The 17,597-nt window shown below is 40.4% G+C and overlaps 3 protein-coding genes across 7 annotated transcripts in view; 1 reads left to right on the top strand and 2 right to left on the bottom strand.

Moving 5' to 3' along the window:
• Window positions 1-17,597, bottom strand: part of LOC143893224 (alpha-tocopherol transfer protein-like) — a 115,845-nt gene that overhangs the window by 5,561 nt on the left and 92,687 nt on the right. The window contains exons 1-2 of one of the 5 annotated variants that reach the window (XM_077398365.1): window positions 2,258-2,600; window positions 2,048-2,099 (exon numbers count right to left, since the gene is read on the bottom strand). The exons of 2 other annotated variants lie outside the window; for them this stretch is intronic. The gene's annotated coding sequence lies outside the window, so the exon portion shown is untranslated. Of the gene's footprint in view, window positions 1-2,047; window positions 2,100-2,257; window positions 2,601-17,597 lie in introns of those variants that run through there. 2 more of the 5 variants (XM_077398362.1, XM_077398364.1) reach the window with 2 other exon arrangements.
• LOC143893222 (uncharacterized) lies at window positions 3,797-8,037 on the bottom strand. The gene is made up of 3 exons (XM_077398360.1): window positions 7,217-8,037; window positions 6,852-7,112; window positions 3,797-6,515 (listed from the first exon to the last, which is right to left on the bottom strand). The coding sequence occupies exons 2-3, from the start codon at window positions 7,055-7,057 to the stop codon at window positions 5,369-5,371; spliced, it is 1,353 nt and encodes a 450-aa protein (XP_077254486.1). The 5' UTR covers window positions 7,058-7,112; window positions 7,217-8,037; the 3' UTR covers window positions 3,797-5,368.
• On the top strand, window positions 8,253-17,199 carry LOC143893218 (protein GPR107). Its single transcript, XM_077398356.1, has 10 exons — window positions 8,253-8,394; window positions 9,111-9,251; window positions 10,734-10,891; window positions 10,980-11,131; window positions 12,538-12,773; window positions 12,849-12,982; window positions 13,068-13,335; window positions 13,779-14,051; window positions 14,161-14,333; window positions 14,631-17,199. Exons 1-10 carry the CDS (start codon window positions 8,311-8,313, stop codon window positions 14,773-14,775), a joined length of 1,764 nt encoding a protein of 587 aa, XP_077254482.1. The 5' UTR covers window positions 8,253-8,310; the 3' UTR covers window positions 14,776-17,199.

The following is a 17,597-nucleotide window of genomic DNA, read 5'->3' as shown; positions in this document are numbered from 1 at the left end:
GTGTGCACCGGCCCGTTTCGCAATCGCTTTCTCCGATTATGCAATGCGAAGTCAGTTGTTCACCTATCTTTGTTCGCCGAAACAAAATGCCGCGTCGCTCCCGGGAGAAGTGTCATTAACATCTCGTCACGTTAATTTACCTGTCCCGCTTCACAATATTACGTCGTTTCCAGACATTATTACAATGGCGGACAACCCCATTTTTCCGCCGCGACGCGAAGCAAGTGGAAAAAAGCCGAGAGAATGAGACGTCTTTAACAAATTGGTATACGCATAGTTTGCGAGAACCGAGAACTATTTCACAATGGATGTAGCCGTTTGCTTTTTCTCCTCTATGCGTTTACGTTACCGAAAGAAATGTATTTCTTACAATTAGTTTCTTTCTTGTCTCGATCACTCCCTTCTACTTCTCCAAGCGTGGACCATCGCATATCGGAGCAAAGGTATATAATTAGGGTTGTATAACTCTGTTGCAATATCACCTTTACGTATCGCAAACTAGATCCACAAAAATCTTAACGTAAAGAATATACGTAATATCCGCAATGTTACGTCACCGTTTGAAGAATGGGGTCTGAGATAAAAAGCTTCGGGGCCGGCAAGCATGTGATTGTATCGAGATACACGTCGGATTTCAAGACAGCTCTTAATAAATAAAATATAAAAAAAGAAAAGTGGCAATCATATTGAATCGTATAAACGCCGTATCTTACGTTATATCGGTGTCGTATCCGTGTTCGTCTTACGTCGATGAGACGTAATCGCAACAGCCACGCACAAAGCATGCTGTACTAGGATTATGATAGAGTCGGTTAAGGGTATATATACTGTGTCTTCCGCGTAGAAAGTTACGCGCCACTTATCGCGTTACCGCTCGCGAGCTTTCATCTCTCGAGCCCTCGTCGAGTGCGCGCGTAAGAGCTTCTTTTTTCATACGAGAATATATTACGTTGATTACATCACGCCGGTACTTACATTCATCTTTTCGTTTTCATCTCGGCCCGTAAGAAGAGAGTTTACCGCTCGTTATTACGATACGATCATGTAACCGTTATGGCCTGCCTTCGTGTATTACGAGGATTAGGTCACGGTGTTTACGATCAGTTAACGCTATTGTGTACGTCTATAAATGAGCGACGACATGCCGAATCCCGCGCGCTCTTCTTGACGAGCTCGAATTTCTATCAAAATGCCGATTTGCGCCAATGACGATTCCGCGAATGCGTCCCGTATTTTCGACCTTTATAGTGACATCGGCCTTTGCGACCAAGGACGGGACAAGATGCTCCGAAGATCGCGATTGAAATTCGCGCGGCGTTAATCGATTCGACAAATTATTCCGGCGAACGTGATTAGAGAACTCGATGCAGACGTCACAGACAATGTCGTTATGTTGTCGCCGTATAATTGATGACTTTCAACCCTTTCGCGTGATATAATTTACGATTATGGCCAAAATGTTAATATTGATATTAACATGCGCACGATTTCCATCCTTCAATAAGAGAGAAATTTCACTTATCAACAAAAATGTTCGTGATTGTAAATTTGTGATTTAATATGAATTAACCCTACATTACTCATGTAGTTTCTTCAACTTTATATATTCGTGTATGGGATGTATTTTACACTCCAACATTATATCCCAATTCTTATTGTTCTCTATGACGATTTACAATTGAATAAAAGTTGATAATATTCAATATATCTTTTACATAAAAAAGTAAGAGTGTAAAAGTTCTTTTTTAATTAGAAACCAATTTGTGCAGCATTTGATTTGTAAAAAAACTTTATTCTGCAAATTTAGTAGATTTCTAAAACTGCGGTATATTTTACACTCCACATGAGTAACGTAGGGTTAAATATAAATATAAAAGCCAATGTAAAAGCATCAAATGTGCGAAATAAAAGGTAGTCAAATTTTTTGTCAATTTGCATTTTATCTTTTTTTTATTTTTAAAACAAAATGTCATGGCGTTAAGCGTTCTTGGTTATTAAACAAAAGTGTGTTAGATTCTGACGAAGCAAATGAAAATGAAATTCTTACCTACTTATACAATTTCCAAAACTTAGTTTCTCAAAAGTTTTTACATTTGCAACTGAAAAAATTTTAAAATATAGACACCGAAATTTCATTCGGCATCTATGAGAAAAAATAAGCAACCTCTATAGAAAAAATTTGGATTAAGAATAAAATATGCTAAATGTAAGTACGTGCTATGCAAATTAATTCGGAAAATTCTACTTTCACGCTTACTCAATTTGCTTCTTGAGGAACCGCGCGAAATCGAAGCTGCGGAGATCTATGTCTTAAGCACAATCTTATAAAGGTATCCTATATAATATGTATAAACGTACTCCGATCGTGGTGCCTCAGGTACACACTTGGAAGCGACTGCCCCACTCTTGCTGGTAATCGCTCTTTTATAATTTCCAGCGCGTTGCCCTTCCTCCACTCTTTTCCAATTGCGAACGAGCGGTGTCCTCGCGGTGGCCCGCGAGTCCTTCGGGGTACAAGAAGGCGACCTCGCCTTTGTTCCCAACGTACGAATTGAACGTAAAATACAACTTTCTCGTAAACGTCCCGCCGAAGGTAAACTCGTGGACTGTGCTAGTCTCGCTCGTCTTCTACCCTCTTTTATATATAGATACGTAAATAGCATAGAATGCGCGATACTATCGGTTTCGTAACGACCCCCGGTTGTACCTTCCGTACGCCGATCCTCTTCTCGCCGACTCGATCGTAGATAGATATATCCGGTTCAACCGGTTGGTTGAAGGTGAATCTCATGCGAAGGTCTTGTACTTCGTACTTTGCAAAGTTTATTTACTCTAATTGAGATAAATATATATTTCCGTGCAGCAAAACACGATCAAACGCATGACGTTTTAACGTCATGCAATAATATGTTACACGTGAATGTGTTGCAAAATAAAAAAAAAATTGTAAAATGCAAAATCAGAAATGAAGCTTACGAGCAGCTTAAAAAAGTTAGTCGGCCGATTGCCTGGAAATAAATTTGCATACTACAGCAAACAACTGACCCAGGTGATCACGCTCAGAAAGAGCACAATTTTATTGTTTCTCGTAGAGCAAGAATACAGAATTAATTTGAAACAAAGTTAATTTGATGACGGGAAAATCAGCTATTATCCGTGTCATCTAATGTCATCTAAAATATAATGTTCGGTAACCAAGCTGAAAATTGTCGGGTCTATCTTCATTCGTCATTCGCGTTTATCTTCGGTGGCACCTCAGCGGCGAAAGGGGCAGCTACCGTGCGTTGGCGTGTGTTGCGCGCAGGATGTCAGTGTCGCCACGATCTTAGCGAATCGTTAAAAAAAAAAGTCGAATCGAGCAAGTCCCGTTTCGCGATAAATTAGGAAACGCTCTCCAGGTTCTTCAGTTTCGCGGTTTTCATGGGGGAAAGAGCGCCGTAATTGCTATAATAAACTAATCGCGCATTTTCGTGAACATATACATACATGAACTTTCTATTTCCCGTCACGGAGAAGCGTAGTAAAGGGGGCGAATTGTAAGTGCCGCGATGTAATATACATAGTCTTTGCGTGTTACAGGACGTAACTTCTGACTAGTTGCGTCACATCTCATCGGTGCACGTAAGAGGTAAATGAGAGATACTTTTTTTTTATCCTGCAGACGTAACGTCACGAAGCAAAAACTCTAAACATTGATTGATCCGTCTTTAAGTTGCGTCATGAGGAAATCATAAAATGCAGGCTCAATTAAGGGAAAAATAAGTGGACTGTAACGAAGATTAAGATCAAGTCTTGATGATTAAATAATCTTGTATATTAAAAAAGTACTAAAAATGCTAATGTGTACAAAGTCATTTATAAAATATTTAATTCATTTCCGCATTCGTCGCCCGCAACTTGCAACATATGTAGAAGAATCGTTAAATATAAGGGTAATCTCCGGTGATATTGTCACACACAACTCAGTACTTTAAACGCTTTCTCCCCATCTCTCTTTACTTTTACGTCCGAAAACTTTTACTTTACAGAAATATTAAAACTTATTATATTATAATATTATAATAACGTAATTTTTTATCATCCCACATATACCTCGTTTAAGAGGTGGAATGCCCATTTTAATGGGTAGTGAAGCTAAGAATTAAAGTTCCAATGGATTAATAATCCGTTTAAGAGAATTATTGCATAGTGAAAATGGTCGAAGGAAAAGAGATTGGATTGAAACTATACATATTGGGCTTGGAGTTGTTTGTGTCAAATTACCTTTGAGTAGAAGACACTTAATCTCCCTCAGGATCGAGGAAATTCGAAAAAACCCGCCTGTGTTTAAAACGATCTTAAATATAAAACTATGAATACCGGCCTAAGAGAATTGTATCCTAAAATCAGAAGATTTTATACAAATTGAAGGCACTAAATGAAATCCATTGTGACTATAATCGGATTTATCGGATTTCTAACATAAAATATAAGTAAAATATTCTGTAAGTAGTTTTTTCAAGACATTTTCAAGATACAATTTGGCACTTAATTCTTTTTCAACTTATTCCTATTTAACTTATTCCTATCCGTTATAACGATGACTATACGTAATCGAAAGAAATTCTTTCTTTCACGTCTTGGAAAATATTGGATTTACGTTTACCTAAAAACAATTACTTACAGCTAAGAGGGCGGAAGGAAAAACGCGAAATATAATCGAGCGACTTTTCAGTTGCATAAGATTAATCAGTGGTAACAACGTAACATTTATAGTACGGATATAATATGTCGTTATTTAACGTATGCAATATCACGGTCGGTTACTCGCTCACAAATCGTTATGAATCCAAATGCAATTACAGAAAGAAAGTTTCAAAGCCCGCGATATCACATACGTATCGCGCGTAACTACATATTGATTACGTGCTTTACCGGATGTAAGCAATATGACATCACATATTATCATCCGCGAAAATCACCGCTCGTCTTCGATATCCACAATCTGGAAGTAATACATACGAAAATTTCATCATGCGCTCGAGCGGACGAACTGTGAACTCATATTCGTGTTCAAGCTGGCTTTCATTAATAAAATTGGCACAGTCCGACCTCTTTAAATTATCAAAATTATTCCTTGTGATGAAGAATCGGCAAGAAGGTCGACCGACGATTTAATTAACCAAATTAGGAACGCGTTTCAAAAAATATTCATGCTTAAAAAATATATTCGCTCAAGAGAGAGAGAGAGAGTAGGAACTATCTATATAATCTTAAGATTATCGTAACACATTGTGATCGAAACAGTTACGCGGAGAAAAGATACGTGCTACACAGTCGGGCGTTTGTTAATTCAGTCGTGGAAAGTACAGTAACACTTTATCAGTCTTTATGAGGACCATGTACGATCGTTCTTTATTGTCCGTGTACCGTATATCTGAACCTTGTTATAGGCCCTTTTACAACCGGCATTATTTTGTATCAGACTCCGTTTAACAGCAGCAAATTTATTTTCGGAGAGCGTCAGCCCGCTCTCCACTATTGCATCCATAATGCACATCGATAAGGCGTTCTCGTCCAAAGGAAGATAATAAAAGAATCTGATATCCTTACTAATATCTTCATTGAAAATGTTCTCTATTTTCCTTATATTTGGATATGAACTTACATCGAAGTTAAAAACCGCCAGTACGGTCGCGAGCTTATCTTTATACGTGTCTTGATACCTTTTAAAAAATTTTGCGACGTCCATCAAATCGCGTTCCTTCAGGTTTTCTATGATGATCAGACCCGGCTGTAAGAAAGGAATATTGAATTCGAACCCAGTCCTGATTGGTGGGAAATACTGACGAATAGAGTATTTCCTCGGAAAATTTTTCTTTATGATCTCCACCGTGTACGATTTACCAACGCCCGTGCCACCGATGAGGATTATTATCTTCAAGCGAGGTGTATCAGACAGAAGATATTTGCTCAGATCGAATATTAGTGCATCTTGACCGTGAATCCGCTTCAATTCGATCACGGCGCTCGCAAAATCACTGCTGTGTTTACGATCCTGATTCTCACTCATGTACACCGCGATCGAAAGTACGACTATCACAGTCAATGGTAGAAACATTAAACGTTTGCAGCAAGACATTTTCGACAGGTAGTTCGAAGAAAACGATCGGATGTTGTCTCTCCTATCTGAACTGACGTTATCTCTCCTATCTGAACTGACGTTGTCTCTCCTATCTGAACTGACGTTGTCTTTCCTATCTGAACTGACGTTGTCTTTCCTATCTGAATTGATGGTGTTCTTCTGATTTGAATCTAATGAGCCCTTCGATTCCTCTATATGCATTTCGCTGGCTTTATTCGCAGCCAAGAACTGTCTTTGTCTCGCATAAGCCTTGTCCGATATCACGAAGGAAGAAAGTCCCCATGTCTCTTCAATTTCCATATCCTGATTTTCCATCGGTCTTTTAGCTGATTGTTTACACTGAATGTCGCATAAATTCACAGAGCTGCTGTCGGACGTTGAATCTTCACAACTGCAAATAATACTTTATTAATTTCATTTAGCATTATATCCTTAAGACAAACGCGCATTCTAGTCCTCGAATAATCATGTTAACACTAACTGCGTGTGCGTACGTTCGAATTAAATTCAGTTTTAATTTCACAAGTTTGATTATACATTACTGCTCTAATTAACAGTAAGTTAAAAATTAGTCGTTAAGAATTAAATTAAAAGAAGCAAAATCAAATCTTTAAAGAAGTCTAAAGTTAGACGTCATTAACGTGTCATGCAACAATAAAGCTCTTTTGCTATTCATCTGAGAATTTATTATGATTCCTACTTGAAATGAAAAAAAAAATATTAGTACCTATAAATCAGGGGAAATTCTTCCTTGCTGCGTGTTTTGACTATACAATCCCAATTTTTGACGTCTAAATTGTCGGATATTTGCACTCGTACTCGGTTCAATTCGTGTCCGTTGAAGGTGTTTGTCCTAGACCACGCGTAATGCATCTGCTTCTCGTATTTAGACTCGTTGAAGCCATTCGTGATATTTTCGCAATTCTTTGTCATAATTTAAGAGACCGAAAGGTTTCCTGCGAGAGACGATAACCTAACCTAGGATAACCTACAAACCACAATAGCACGTGTTTACACCCCGTCTCTGTTCCACGTCTTTGTCCCGCGCAGATCAAAGCATTCGAAGGGACCTTCAGGAGCCGAAGAGCTTACCTGACTTTCCGTAATTTTCATCGCTCATAAATGGGCTAACGCAAAATCGAACGAGAGTACTCCAGAGGGTCAGGAATCAGGACGCCAAACGTCCTTTGTTATCGGTGTACAATCGGATCAAGCGATCAAGGCGAGCGAGGTGCGGGACGACCAACGTTTCTTCAACTCGGCAAAATCGAGACGCAACTGGAGCGGCGAGCTACGCCGACGGCTGCCAGTCATAAAAACTCTAACCGTCCTAGGCGTTAAGACCGATCGTCCTAGACCACTTGGACGACCATGTTCAAATTCCGGATACGCGTACCAGCGACTCGAACCATCATCGATGAGAAAAATTACCAAAAGCTTTGTGAATCCTCGAATTGCGCTTATATATTCAGCTTTATAAATTTTTAAAACATGTAAATCAAAACGGGAAGGTCGAAGACCTTCTTTTTTTCAAGCTACACTCTCTACACTCTCGTCATTTCCTCCTCTGTTTTTTAAAGCGCGACTCTGCTCCGAAATCGAACGGTGCAAACGCGCCCGAAGCGAGAAGCCACGGGGCTATCCGGGCTCGCTGTCCGACCCTGCGGATGCCACAAAACGGAGTATACCTCACGACCGAGATGCAATCGCGATACAACCAAGGCTCACACGAGAAAAAAAAAAAGAATTGTTTGACGAGCGTTTTTCAGGCCGCCGCGACGGCGACCGGAGGCAGCGCGCGTTGACGCGTGCGTGCCTCGTGTCGTGACGAAAATTAACGCGTTTACGCGGTCCGATTCGCGCGTTCCCTTGTTTCACAACACCGCTGAGGTCGCGTTCGATGTCAGCACTCAGCACTGTCAGCAGCAGCAGCAGCAGCAGCAGCAGCATCAGCCCAGTCCGGTGGTTCCGACCGCTTCCGGCCGCGCCAGCAGGCCAGCCGGGGGACCGCCTCAGTCGCCTCACTCCTCAGTTCCTGCTCGCGTATCGACGAGCGAGGGCGAAACGTTTTCCCGACGCGGCGCGCGCCGTTTGCCTCCCTCGGTGATGTGACACCCGGTGGTGGTCGAGCGTAAACCGTGCGGCAGCAGCGTGAGAGAAGCCGAACGCGAAAGAGAGGACAAAAAATGCGGCCGAGCGCGAGCGTTTGGCTGCCGCTTCTGCTGCTGGTGGCCGCGGCGAGCGCGAGGATCCACAAGCTGGACATACGGGTTGGTTGCCGTCTCCCGCACTGTCTCCCACAGACGGCGCCCGTCCGTCATTATCGTTATCACGCGCCCGATCGCGCCTTGGGAAAGAGGAGCGAGATGCCCGAAAGGAGCAGCGCAGCGCTCCGAAATGCGTCTACGAGAACTCGTCGAATCACCTCACTTATACGAGTCGGCGATTGTCGCCGACAAGCGCGGTAGGATAAGATCCTGCGAGAGGAAAGGCGAAAGACGCGCTTGTTACGTTGTTACGCGCGTATCACGGCATGTACGGAATCGACGCGGTTGTCATCGGCGATATCGCGAGCGCATCGATAATTGCGGAGCGCGCTATACGCCGCTTAACGTCACGAGGCAATTATCGGTCTTATTAATTCTGTTTCTGTGACTGTGACCGGCAGTGACAGTTGACGGACGTATACGGCTGACGCTAACGCGAGGTTCTTTTCGGAGCGAGAATCGTATATAGTCCTGTGGAAAAGATTGTGACGCGCGCGCACTCATGGATTATGCTAATTCGCAGGCGGAGCGGTACGTCTCCCTGGAAAAATTTTCCATAGAGAGGTGTCGAGGAAACGTCGACCCGGGAATTGTCGAATCCCTCGCACAAAACCTGTTCCCTTTCGGACGGTCCTTGCCCCAGGGCCCAGCTCCTCCTTTCGCATTCTTGACAGAATATACCTGCTCTCGCTCACGGAAGTGTCGTATTCGTATTTCAGAAAGACGGAAGGCACTACATCACCTTGAGCACATTCGGCTTCTACAAGGGCGGCATCCTGACCGTGAATCTCACGAACTTCAAGTTCGAGCCGACGGACGCCGATAAAAAGTTGACACCGGAAAGCGCGAGCAAGACCGTGGTGAGTTGCTAATAATATTCCGACTCATAATTTCTTCCGCAAACCGCACATACGCGCCCTTGATGGATTTTATGAAGTCGTTAAAGATTTTTTGGGGGAAATTTGGAGGCGATGCTTTTTTATGAAAATTATGGAACAACGAGAGTTCCGCGGCAGTAAATGACGAAGAGATCATTCTTTCACATATTTTGATATAAAATATTGCAGCGCTATTTGTAGCGATTATGTTACGTTAATATCATTATACATATTGGTAATTTTATAACAAAGGTTTTCTATTAACTTCATTATAATTATTCATGTTATTTTATGTAAATAGTATTCGTATTATTCTTATAGGATGATCATCGGAAAGTGAAACTAAATGGCTGTTATTTTCTAACAAATAGGATGAAATGATTTAAGCACTAATCCGCAGAAGAAATCTGTCACCAGCATGTGCAAAAAGAATGTATAAAATTGCAAAAGTAAACGTTACAAAAGGCCGAAAACTTGATTGATCGCATGACTCATTAATATATGTTCAAAAGATTTTGGAGTAAACGGCAATTTTCATGAAAAAACTCTTCAAAGACACAGTTACAGTTATTAATATTAGAAAATGTACTTAATAGTTTCTAAAAGTGCCTCTCGTTATAGCACGAGTTCAACTCGGAGTGTTGAAACAGTCATCATTTCGAAAATATATTACGCATCGCCATGTAATTAGGGCGCGAATTGTTGCTCCCTTTTTTATAACATTTGTTTTTACAAGTGCTCGCATGTGTGTCACTTTTTGCACTAACATACTAATAAAAATGATGAGTTTCTTCTACTGTATATTGTTTAATTCATTTCATTATGTTCACCCGTTACAAAATAATAGCTATATTTATGTCTAGCAACTTCCCGACGATGAGTATATTCTATAACTAAATTGCTTCGAGTTGTTATTCATAATTTCAATCTGATGTAAAAAGAGAGGTTCGATTCCAAAGTTCATTCTATTTTTAGGCTCGATTAAACTTTGATTACGAAGCAGCGACGTTGCGACGATACGTCGCTGTCGTGCAGCGACGGACACCTGTTACCGTCTTCCGCACTCGCGAGGAGAACCACCCGCGTTTATAAATAAGCGCCCGGATATGCGGATGTATCGTCGCCTTGTTAGATTCGTGAATGACTTGTTCACGCTTGCAGCGCAGAGCGTGAACTACTGACGCATGAGACTTATTTATTTGGCGGTGCATGTCATCATTGATGTCTCTAAAAGATCCTTACAAATCGTTATCTATCTTTGCGCGAAAAACCTTTACTTCTTATTTACTTAAAACTTTGTGACTTAATTTTATATATCGCCAGAAAATTTGTTAGAACATAATAGAGAACGTCTTTTTGGGGGCAAAATAAAGAAGTCAAGTGTAAACGGCTGTAAAGTCATACAACTTATATGAGTTTGTTTTTGTATCGTTCACAATAATGGCATTTTCGTTTTGTTCGCAGTTTGGATTTAGCTTGGGTCGAACGCTCATCGATGCCATTAATCCATATGTGCACAATCATCTGGACAGATGCTTGCTGCAAAATGTTTCGAATCTCAAGACAGAGCAGAAGGATGACAGCTCGATCATATACTTTACCATGGACTTGAAGAATTTAACGTATGTGTTAGAGGAAGAATTTAACGTACGCAATCGCGGGACGTGGCAAGTGACGCTGGAGGTTTGCAATTCGATTTTAATATTGCAGAATGCAGGTGAACTGCAGTAGCAACGTATACGCGGCGCACATCTACAGGAACCCCAGCGCGGTGTTAATGTATCGAACAAAGAGGAGTTCGCTGTCAGCGAGATTCAGCGATACCGCGCTCTTCCCACGGAGAAAACGGAACACGTCGCACGGTGAGTCGCGCTCGGCAGTATCGGATCGCGCTCGCGAAGCTATTTCTACCCCCCCTCGCGCGACGGTAAAACTATGCGAGGTGGCATGTGTCAGCGCGAGAGTAAATATCCGCTAACATATGTCGGAACGAACGCGTGCGTCTCATCGATTTTTCACGTCAATCCGACGGTATTCCACACGTGTGTAACGTGAGCTGCGTTTATACTTAACAATGTTACACAACGTGTGATACACGTGTAACGGACTTGCAACATTTGGCATATGCTTAACAACGTAATAATTATGCGAGAAGATAGACTGCGACAGATATCTCGTTTAGCTTCCACGCGTTGCACAATCCGGGAGTTGATCTCAGACGTGAGATTTGCCTCGAAAAATTCCGATCTAAATGCTATTGCTGTTTGCTATGAATAGAGCAATGAAATCCCTCATCTAGGACATTACGCGAAAAACGATGTCTGGTACACGTTATCAGCAATGCGTGTGCTGTATATCGAAAATAAACCATCACGGCATCTGCCAGATATTTTCGACACTTCCCCACCGCCTAATATTAGAAACGCCTAAATTGCAACGGTTAAAAACAGGTGCAAACTGGAGACTTGGCTTATGATCCTGAAACGAGTCATTTGCCCGTTAGCCATTAGCAATTATTATTATCCTGACAATTTCATTTCGAGATCCAACAGTCGATTATTGTGACACAATATTATGACGCGTCATAGAGATAATAAATATTAATAAATGCGTGATGAAAAGAGAGATCTCTTTTAAACATACAATTACTACGATTTTATTATTATGTTTAAAAATGTTTACGAAAGGGCTGAACAACCTCTTTTCGTTTAACACAGCTGTTGAGATAATTTTATAAGATTTTTAACAGTCTGTATCTCTAAAATGAGGCCACTTTGAGACCACATTTTCTTCATAAAACGACCTAAAAATAAAAGCAACTCGTAAAATATTGGACAGTACCTAAAAAACATGCTATATGAATGCGAACAAATTTAAAGAATTCGGGCGACGAGCGAATTTACGACGATCGAGGCGCATAATCCGCGCATTATTCAGGCGACTGCTTTTAACGATGATCGATGCGGTCACGAGGCGACATCGGTGATCGAACGTCATCGTAGATGAGAGACGCTATAATTAACACGACTCGTCCCCGATCTTATAAATAACGCGAAACTAAGGTATTTTGGAAGACTCGGTTAGGTAACTGTCTCTTTTGCGTATAGTACATCTATCACCGACGATGTCTCGCGTCAGTGCCATTCGCGGACACGCCGACGACTCATACGAGACAATGGCATTTGTTTTTACCTTTCGCGCGAGCGGGCTTGTCAACTCCTTTTTCTTTCAGAAATTCGTCGCTAGATAAAAATTCTTTTCTGCGCAGTGCTCGAGAAGGCCGTCGGTCGCGGCAATGACCCGAGGCCCGGATCGGACAGCAACGCGTGCTCTCGTCTGAGATTACCGATGACGATGGAGACGACGCCCAAGGGCGAGAGATCATACAACACGAGCCTCGTCATGTACGTCGCCAGCGAGGATGAGGAGGGCTTGTACAATCTCTATTTTCACAACTGTCAGAATTACGATAATAACAAGGAACCGCTGCTCGTGGATTTCACGGTGAGATTATCCGGAGAATTGGATTAGGAGATTAAACGATCGTTCGTCACGCTGAAGAAACATTCCTCTCCGTAGGTGGAAATAGCGGAGATTAATAACGACAACTTCCTCAGCGCCGGCGAAATGCCACTGCCGGCTCTGTATTTCACGATGGCGCTACTCTTCTTCTTGTCGGGCTGCTTCTGGGTATTTATTCTTAATAAAAGCAAGTAAGTGCGAAACGGCAGAGGAGATATAATAACGAGGCAGCATTAGCACAGAACAGAATGTAAACGTGTTACTTTCGCAATGTAGGCATTCTGTATTCAAAATCCACTACTTAATGGCTGTGCTGGTGTACCTGAAGTCCTTCTCACTGTTGTTCCACGGTATAAATTACCACTTCATCCAGACCAAGGGTGAGCACGTCGAGGCGTGGGCGATTTTGTACTATATTACACATCTTCTGAAGGGCGCTGTTCTTTTCATCACTATTGTGCTCATTGGCACGGGCTGGAACTTTATAAAGCACATTCTTTCGGACAAGGAAAAGAAACTCTTCATGCTGGTCATACCATTACAAGTAAACGTCGACGTCTTTTTCTTATTTGTAGTTTAAGTGAAATTTTTTTATCAATCAGAAACAATCTTTTTTTATTAACATGTTATCTGCCCAGTGAGTTTCGTATGTCTTATATGTACACAACGAAATTTTTATCATCTAAGGAATGTATTGAGTTATGCACTTTTTGCTTTATATTGTCCAAGAAATTTCTGTTATTCAAAACTTTATATTAAATAACATTTATTTTAAACGTCGGTCACTGATCATTATGGCAGTTGACATCGTTAATATCGATCTTAAATACATTTTGATTTGAATTAAAATTATTAGTAAATTTAAACATTCTTCTTTGTTATCGAGGCATTAAATGTCAAAAAATAAAAGTGTGCAAATTGTATAATTGTATAATCGTCTTGTACATGATGACCTTAAAGATGTAACAGAAATACATTTCTTCGTAGGTGTTGGCAAATGTGGCTGAGATAATAATCGAGGAAAGCGACGTGGGTAATTTGCGACGCGAGACCTCGCGGGACATGTTCATACTTGTCGATTTGGTGTGTTGTGGCGCAATTCTATTTCCGGTGGTGTGGAGCATCAGGCATTTAGAAGAGGTCGCCCGCACAAACGATAAAGCGGCGATGAACTTGCGCAAGCTCGTGCTATTTAAGCATTTCTATATTATGATAGTTTTCTACATATACTTCACCCGTATTATAATGTACATACTCAAGGTACGTTATTTCGTGATTTACGTTGATTTGCACATATTAATCTCACGAATATAGAGTCACAGTCGCAAATCATGAATCCTCCTTTGATGTATTCGGTTTCCCTTCGCAGATTACAGTGCGCTTTGACTATCAATGGCTGGATGAAACGTTCCGAGAGATGGCAACCTATACATTCTTTGTTCTAACAGGCTACAAATTCCGACCAGCGTCCGCAACCACGTATTTTACAGTACCGAGCGACGAAGTAGAGCCAGACGACGAGGACGACAAGACCGACGTCGTGTATGTACCAAATTAATCTGTTACGTGTAAATTCTTATCAATTCTCCCATTCTAAATTTTTTCCAAGAAAAAACCCCGATAAACTTTATTATTATCAATTAGTGCATATTAATACAGCGAAAACGAGAGACTTAACGGGTTCGATGATTCATCGAACGCAGAAAAGTAATATATTTGTGTTTAAAAACAATATTTCGTTCAGGCTTTAAATAATCGCTATGAATAATAACAGCTTCGCTTTGCTCACTTTTTCTTCCTTTGAAATCTTTTTAATATCTCGGTGTTTTCTTTTTTCAGTATTTCCGGTGGTAACGGAATCAACAGAGATTTCAGTACAGTGAGTAAAACACCAAGGGCGGTGAGGTCTGCGACTTCAAAAGTCCCGTCTACTGAGGAGGAACGGCACGCTCTTTTCCAAAAGTCCTCTCGCGAGTACGACTGAGGATAAATCGTGATCGACCACATTATGCGACGAATGCGCCTATGATTTGCGAATTTCGAGGCTATATTTTGGATTGAAGGGACGAACGAAAGCGCGGCGAAACAAGAGTGAAATAAATGTAAAAATAGAGAGAAAGAGAGAGAGAAAGAGAGAGAGAGAGTGTGTGTGTTTTTCCTATTCTCAAATTTATTTTATATTTTTCAAAGGAGAGAAAGGAAAAAAATAAAATTGTATATGTGCCCGAAAATGTACTGGGTTGTTCAAATAGGTGAACAAGAAGTAGGAGTGAGCAAAAGATATGATTAATTGCTGCACAACGCATTACTATTAAATTTTTAGTGAAAAAAAATGCAAAATCTTACTGAAATTGAAGAAAGACTTAAAAAATAGTTCACAAATGACTGTTTTTCAAGAAACCAGGGTATTTAAATCGTGTAACATATATTTAAACAGAGGACGCAATAAAAATAAACCACATACTGGCCGCTGTACTCAAGAAGGTACTCAACGATAATAGTGTGAATCGCGTTAATGATTTATTCAGACAATACACGGGACAATACACGTATAATGGTTCGCAAAATTTAAAATATTTTACAAATTAGTTTTGGCAGTATCGAATCCATTATTCGTGACAACTTAAAATTCAGAAAACGTTCGACTATACACGGCTAAAAACGTATCACTAATGTGTGTGTGTGTGTGTGTGTGTGTGTGTGTGTGTGTGTGTGTGTGTATGTGTGTGTGTGTGTGTGTGTGTGTGTGTGTGTGTGTGTGTGTGTGTGTGTGTGCGTGCGTGCGTGCGTGCGTGCGTGCGTGCGTGTAAGATGGGCTTTACTTTCTCACTCTTTATTATTAAAATTTAGCTAGTGATTTTTATCTGTTTTTAAAGCTCGAAACAGACTTAAGTGATCAATCATTCAAAAATAACGTCGAGATTATTAAAAACAAAATTGAATCCATATCCAGCCAGAAAATTTTTTTAAAAAGGATATCAAAAATTTCCACAAATTTGAGAAAAATATCTCGGGCTCCAGGGTTTTCCCCAAATAAAAGCTCTTTGCACTATTAAAAACATCAGTCTCATTTATATTTGAACAATCTAATATGTATACCATGTGTGTGTTGAGTACGCGATGAGTAATCGCGTTTACTTATTCACGATCAAGATACTTCACATTTCGGTTTAACTTTGATTATGCATCTCACTGAACTGCGGATTTCTCGATTCTCTTCCGCTTTCGTTGTCCACCATTCAATCCAACATTAGTGAGACATTTCTCGTTTAGCTCTTCTTTTCTTCTTACAATTAGTGAGATATTCGATTAGGGTAACGGCTCATCTTAACGTTCCACAATATTACGCAATGTTACAATTCTAACGTGAAAAATGCGAGCGACGATACGAGCGCTTTTTCGACGCGCCTTTTGTAGTCGGTTTTCCGTAGGCATTTAGAGAAACATTTCCATTTTCTTTTTTTCCCATGACAGACGCGTTGAACACTTTCCTGGTACGAGAATCACATCTCGCGAACGATGCGGATACTTTTGTATCGCGATACGTAATTTTACTTGTAGACAAGCGACCGAATTAAACGGTACAATAAACTTATCTAACAATATATGTCCTCGCGATATTATGCGATGCTATTGTGCTAGGATTAATATAACCGTCAGTGGCGGATCTATTGGTACAATAATGAAGCTTAAGGATTTCTATATCATAATAATTAAGGGTATCAAAAGATTTCTACCACACAGGAACGTGCCGAAACGTGTTGTTTCTTAAGTCATGATACGTTTTCAATTTCCTTTTCAGTTTTGTTTATATTAATTATTTTGTTAAATACTAATCAGTTGTCTTAATTACAAATAGAGCTCAAACTATAATATGGACGGACCTTCTTCGTCGAAGAAGAAGAAACTCTGCAAAGATATAGGAGGTTCCTCAGAAGAAGCTTCTCAATCTACAACCTCCCCGAAAAAATCCCAAGAAAAATTATCCCCAAGACATTCGGGAAGTTCTTCCCAAGAACAAACTCCCCCAACAGGAACCTCTAGATCTCCGAATTACATATATATAGATCTGTAAATTCGTTATATATTTGTAAGTCGAATTTTATTTGAGGCGAGATCTCTGTAAGAATGTTAATCTTTTAGAAACATCAGAAAACGTCCGCTGGAAATATAGATCCGCGATTGACTATGGTACTTACTATTACTACATACATTGTACACACACACACACACACATTGTCGTTACATTCAAGGTCATGTCTACCTATAAAAACTAGCTGAAATTCCAAAAAACGTTGCCCCATGGAAGGTAAACACGGCCTTGATTACATCTGTTACTATAACTGTGTCGTATATATCGAATTGGACACGAAGAAAGTTGAAAGAATAAAGCGGATATTTTTATGAATATGCTCCGTTTACTTTGATTTCTTCCTTCTGCTCTATATGCATGCGTTTGTGTATATCATACACGATGAAATATTGTGTGTTGGACATATAAAATTTCTTCGCGTCAACAGTCGGACTTAAAAACCCAGAAAGAAAATCATCGATTTAGCGAATCTGTATTTATTTCGAGAAGAAGTCGTGTAAACGATTGAGAATTTTGTAGCCGATTCAATGCTAACGCAAACTTGGCGAAATTTATTTAATAGTACCTAATACCTATATATACAGCACCGTTATTTTTTCATTTCTTTGCCCGATGCGCACACTTACACCCCCTAGATACGTGAGAAATATCCTGATGATGACTGCATCACCAAACTTGCTTCCGACGAGCGGAGGGTAATCCTTTCACGTTTC

This window comes from Temnothorax americanus, unplaced genomic scaffold (assembly GCF_048541705.1).
Source record: "Temnothorax americanus isolate GAGA-0224 unplaced genomic scaffold, ASM4854170v1 Scaffold12, whole genome shotgun sequence".
Lineage (NCBI taxonomy): Eukaryota > Metazoa > Arthropoda > Insecta > Hymenoptera > Formicidae > Temnothorax > Temnothorax americanus.
This window is presented reverse-complemented; position numbering and strand designations above follow the sequence as displayed.

Excerpts from the sequence above, each read along its gene's own strand:
- LOC143893222 (XM_077398360.1), bottom strand. The coding sequence starts at position 7,057 with ATGACAAAGAATTGCGAAAATATCACGAATGGCTTCAACGAGTCTAAA. Across the intron at positions 6,516-6,851 it reads GAATTTCCCCTGATTTATAG|TTGTGAAGATTCAACGTCCG; the intron begins GTACTAATATTT and ends TATTATTTGCAG.
- LOC143893218 (XM_077398356.1), top strand. The coding sequence starts at position 8,311 with ATGCGGCCGAGCGCGAGCGTTTGGCTGCCGCTTCTGCTGCTGGTGGCC. Across the intron at positions 8,395-9,110 it reads TCCACAAGCTGGACATACGG|AAAGACGGAAGGCACTACAT; the intron begins GTTGGTTGCCGT and ends TTCGTATTTCAG. Across the intron at positions 14,334-14,630 it reads GACGACAAGACCGACGTCGT|TATTTCCGGTGGTAACGGAA; the intron begins GTATGTACCAAA and ends TTCTTTTTTCAG.